At 39.6% G+C, this 5834-nt stretch overlaps 1 protein-coding gene across 1 annotated transcript in view; it reads right to left on the minus strand.

Moving 5' to 3' along the window:
• Nucleotides 1-4291, minus strand: part of THSD7A (thrombospondin type 1 domain containing 7A) — a 192247-nt gene extending 187956 nt beyond the window's left edge. The window contains exon 1 of the mRNA XM_057372134.1: nucleotides 4057-4291. Within this exon, the coding sequence (XP_057228117.1) occupies nucleotides 4057-4222 (166 nt within the window). The 5' untranslated portion in view covers nucleotides 4223-4291. The remainder of the gene's footprint in view (nucleotides 1-4056) is intronic.
• Nucleotides 4292-5834: the final 1543 nt, after the last annotated feature.

Here is a 5834-nt window from a genome sequence, read left to right on the forward strand (position 1 = left end):
GAATGGGGCAAGAAATGCCTGTGCTTAGTCAGTTGTGCAATGAAATGGTAAATATATGTCCTGCATGATTAAATGACAGACCAAGGAAAACATGCATCTTCTTGTTTTGAAAGAGTGAAAACTTTATGGCTGTCTTCATTTAGGAATCAGCAGTCATCACACTGTTCACTGCCAAACTTACAGATGCACCAACATCTTAGCCCAGGTGGGCAGTATCACAAGATTATAAGCTGTCTTTGAATGTAAAAGTCACAGAATCACAGAAAGGGTCAGATTTCAAGGRACCACAGTGSGTCACCTGGTCCAACCTCCCTGCCCAAACAGGGTGATCCTTGAGCACCCAGACAGTTCCTGAATATCTCCAGTGAGGAAGACTCCATAACTTCTCTGGACAATCTTTTCCAGRGCTTGGTCACCTGCACAGTAAGAAGTTCTTCCTCATATTCAGGGGGAACTCCCTGTGCATCAGTTTCTGCCCATTGTCTCTTGTTCCATTGCTTGGAAACACTAAGAAGAAACTGGCTCCATCCTCTTGACAACTTCCCTTCACATACGAATCGATAATACTCRTAAAATTCAAAAGCAAATCATAAAATTTAGGGCACAATACAAATGAAACTGACAGAAGTTTAATGCACAAGGATAGAACCTCAAGCAAACAAMTGCTCATAGCAAATGAAATCAGTAAAAGCAGAGAAGGGAAATTACTGATGAAGAAAACATGTCATTAAAGATCTTTTTCAAGATAAAATGTTCAGCACTTGGCAGTGTGTGTCAACCTCACATCAATATAATCACCAATCCTCAGTCCCACAGCTGCTCTTCCATGAGCTGCTAAAAGCTTCTGCTGTCTAGCTCAGATCATCAAGCAGACACACACCATGACTCAACTCTGGGAACCTTGGTGTTTCATCACTCTGCTTTAATGTTAAATAAATCAAGATGGCTTCCCCAGTGACCACACAAAATGAACCAGCTGTGTGTTGCTAACTGAAGAAAATACACACACCAGGTCTGYATAGGATGGAATGAGAATGTTTGGAGAGAAACCTATTTTAAACACTTCAAACTATAATCAACTATGTTCATTTAAATGCCAATCAAAACTCTGAAGATCCAATAAACACATCAGAACACCAAATATCCATTTTCTCCAGAGATTAAAAAAAGTAAGAAAAGCCAAAACTTCAAAGCAGTTTCAGCTGAAGTAAAAATGACTTAGTGATGGCACCMATATCACAGGATGGTGGAGAGTRGAAGAGACCTCTGGAGATAATTTTTAGTTCAACCTCCCTGCTCAAAGCAGATTATTCACAATATTATCCATGCTGAATCAAAGAAAATTAAACACCCAAATGGTTAAGCTGAGTACTGCAAAAACCTCACATTTTTATGGTAGTAGACAGAAGGATGGTAGTAAACAGGAAATCATGTCCCCTGAGAGATTTTCATGGMTTGAAAGCAAACACTTGAAATTTGAATTAGAACCTCCTCCCCTCTTTCCAACAAAACACAAAGAAACCCTCCAAACCCCACTAAAAAAAGRAAACTATTATTCTATAGAAGAAAGCATGCCTCAACTCAAATCTCAAAACCACTGCAGATATTATCAAGGGCATCCTTAAGAAAACACAATGCAGTAAACCAGCAGAACACATGGAGTGCCATACATCAAGACATTATTCCAAAACCCTTTAGAAATAAAAACAAGACAGATGCAAGTCATGAAAGCACTTACAAAAGCTGATRACAGACTAAATTCAATACGAAAATAGCATGGTTCTCAAAAAATGGACTTAAGAGGCCCCAAAAGGCACATAATCAAGCTGATTTCCTAGACAAAGTCTGARATACACATTCCCCTGACCTCCCTCCTTCACAGAAGAGGAAGCAAAATATCATCTGAATTGCATGAGCTCACTACTGTAGAGTTTTGTTTTTCCCTATAATACTTTAGCTGAACTCTATACATCCCATACTAGATATCAGTTCAGACCAAGGACCAGCAATTCCCTCAGTTCACTTTCTAGATCCTCCCACAAGTGGAGGGGGGAAACAAAAGCGTTTAATACACAGCTAAGAAAAAGAGTGCAAAAATTTAATTTGAAGCTAAGCACAGATGTAGTGCCTTATTCACTGCATCTTGTCATTCATGATTTGAAAAGAGCCACTCTTATTTTTCATTACTTGTTTTTCATCATGTTTTCATCTAATCACTGATGTTAGGGCTGCAATATTTCTTATTGCAGGCCAAACGGATGAGAGAGGTCACAGAAGGAAAGCTGAAGGGAAGAACTAGCTCYTCATCAGGCAAAGTAATTAGATCATACCTGATCTATACAAAAGTTTCTTAAGAGCAGTCTTTGCTAAGAAGGGAGAAAAGGGGGAGAAGACAAAAGCCAACCCACTTTCCTTCTTGCTGGTTTAACTGACATGACTTCAGAGCACGTGTACTATTTACAAAGTGGAGTTAAGTCCACAGCAAACTGACTGCACGTGTTCCTAAGTAGCAGTTCACCAGAATTATTATTATCCTCAACCTGTTACTATTTTAATTTTTTTTTAATACAATCCATTACACTGTTAAATGGAGACATAATAAAATCCCAGAGTTTATTCTACTGATGCTTAGCTACTTAGGGTAAATGTGAAATGCCTTATGAAAATGTTGTATTATTACTGTGCCTTTGCATAAACCTGTGCATCWCTTTTTAAGTGTGTGTTAACACTTACAAATCAGTAAAGGAAAAAAAAAAAAGGTCACTGTCATTGTGTAACCCATCTTTCAGTCAGAAGTGAAAGTTGCAAAGGATTTTCCCTTCCTCAGATTTCTCTTTCTAGTGTTATTGGAAAGCTTGTCTTCTTGTTTAAATGAATTTCCTTTTAATCTCCTCTCTGAGCTGCTGGATAGATGGAGCCTCTTAAAAAATTCAGGATATCACTGTAATTGTAAATTGATCTGCTTCTGTGGCAGAAGGCTGGGTCCCTCCATCCAGGAAAGAGACTGTCTTCTCAAAGTTGTTTTTCAGACAAATGATTAATTTGCCATCTCTCTTATTACTGTATTATCCTTTAATGGAAAATCAGTTTTTAAATGAAACTACTACTTTTTGGATTGTTTTATTCCTGGCAACATATAGGAAAGGGAGCTACCTGCCAAAGTCAATGTGAAATATTTCCCCAGTCTGAATTTTTTTTAATTTCCCAAAYGAGAGTTTGACTCTACTTACATAGGAACTAAAACTGTATCAAGACAACTAAAATGCACATATTCATCAATGCTTAACTCTTGAATTAATGTAATATATTAATAGACACAGGAAAATTCCCCACTAATTTTTAATGCAGAGTTCAGGTTGAAACACTGTTATGACTATGCAATCTTTAAAACAGACACGTAACWCATTAGGATCAAAGCAGGGGAAATTATCCATCTACTGTGGTGCTGAATCCACACAGCCTATTTGCCTTTGCTCTTTGGTTATGAGATCTGGCATCACTTGGATTATTTCACCTAATCCATCATTAGCTTTCACGTGTCCTATATACTGTGGAACAAACCTAAATTTAACAAACCTAACTCCCCATCAATTACCACACTGGATATATCACATGTCAGTATGGGACACAAAGATTAGACATGCTGAATCACATCTTTCTTTGTGAAAATTCAGTATGTTTAGRGCACTTTTAACGATGCTGACTCCAATTGTAATAATTGTCCCTTCTCATTGTGGACAGACACTCATACTCTGACATTTATGCACAACAMAGAGCTACTAAACAAAATTAAAAACCTCAGAAGACACAGAAAATGTATGAGAGATTCCAGTAACAGTGCCACAGAGTCACAAATGTGGAGTTTTTTAATTGCAATATTTGCTTGGATAGAGGAATCCTGTAAGATGACCTATTTTTCCCCTATAATCCTGCCAGTAAACATTAGTTATTTAGATTAACTTTCTCCCTCCCCATACACAAAGCACACAAAAAGGTTATTACTTGCAACAAAACCTCAACACACTGCCGCTGTGTTACCACAGCATCCTCACTTACCGGTCTTCCACAAATACACGGATGAAGTTTGAAATTCACTTTGTGCACGAGCGTCCCAGATTCCCAGCAGCAGAAGCAGGAGAACTCCCACGCAGCGAGCGGGCACGGGCACGGCACAAACCCCTGGACCACGGCAGAGAGAAGCGCTCCCCTGGCTCAGCCCCATGCCTCCAGCAGCCCCGCCGCCGCGTCCAAAACCCGCAGCACCACCGGCAAACCTTCTCCCAGCGAGCCTCCCCTCTTCAGAATCTCTTCACGGGAAGAAAAGGACTGCAAAGCTCTCTCCCGCTGTCGTGCATGGCAGTTGAAAAGGAAAAACTGTTTAACACCGGGGAACAATAGAGTCCTCGCTCGCTGTGGCTGCTGCAGCAGCAGCTCCTCGTGCTGGTACGGTCGCTGCTCCACGCTCTTCCATTCAGCGGTCAGAGCAGTTTTCCATCAGCTAAAAGCGAGACAGCTGTCCGCAGGGGGCTCCAGCTGACTGAGCAGGTTATCTTGCTCTGGGAGGCAGCAGCAGTCATTTACACCAGCTGGAGAGAGTGAGAGACAGAGAGAAACAGGGATGAGGAGAAGCACAAATAGCCCAGTGCTGTAATCTCAGCGCAGAGAGTGACTGYGAAAGGCTGGCTTCCCAGACACGTCTCTCCCTGGAATATCCCAAATGATACACGCTAAGACGAGAGGAAGAAATCATCATCAGACATGCTTCAGAAACACAAGTCATTCAACCAGAAGATATATAAACAGAACAATATATAACAATTAAGAGAGCATCAGACATTTGTCCTGATAATACTATGTACGCTGCATTAACCATTTTGTAAACAACAAAAAATAAGTGATTACACATGCATTAAATAGACAATTAAGACCTTATAAAGGGAAATAAAAGAAAATGTAGGGAAAAAAAACCAAAAACACTACCCGGTCTTGCATATATTTATCAAATCTTTCAGGTAATGGCACACAGCTATCTGCTACGAGGACAGATGAATATATGTTTATGATAATGTGTATGTATATGTAAGCATATCACCTCGTGGTAGATGAAGTGTGCATGTAATATATAACACCAGATAACATCCTTTCTTATCCAGCAAGTATGTACACATATATACATGCATAAATGTCAACTGCGTAATTTAAAATAATTTGAAGATCAAGTTATCAATCATTTTACATATGAAAGTATGCAGGATACGTTAGGCTGTCAAGATGATACRAAAACGTGGAGACAAAGCTTTTTAAATAGGGATCTTTATCTCTCCCACCCACTATGCAGTGAACAGACGCTGAAAAAAGCCTGAAGACTGGGTTTCTGACACCTATAAACTGAGAAGCAAATGAAGAATCTTCAAGAAAACCAGTATCATATTCAGAAAGTTACATTAAAAATGCAAACAAAAACACACAGTAAGAGCACAGGACCCAGAGCTGGAAAATGATGGAGCTATTGTTGTTTAAAGAAGAAACCTTCAGTCAACCTCTCTTGGGACGCCTGTCATTTTGCACAACCTTCCCAGAGTCAGCCTTTTCACATGCATTAGATTAAAATCAGTCGTGATCAAATAATTCCCAAGTCCTTGCCTCTTTAAATATTCTGACATCAGAGCAAATTAGCAATGTTGAAGGTTGCAAATTCGTCTTTGTTTACTTTCCACTCTGTTACGCCTCTAAGAGGGAATTAAAGGCTCAGGGAGCTATAGCACCATGAGGCTGTGATTAAGAGAGATAAGCAAGTGTGGATTACTGTTCCTCAGCTGTTGAAAAACAGGCAA

This window comes from Malurus melanocephalus, unplaced genomic scaffold (assembly GCF_030028575.1).
Source record: "Malurus melanocephalus ecotype Western Australia unplaced genomic scaffold, MMel_1.1 scaffold_164, whole genome shotgun sequence".
Taxonomy (NCBI): Eukaryota; Metazoa; Chordata; class Aves; order Passeriformes; family Maluridae; genus Malurus; species Malurus melanocephalus.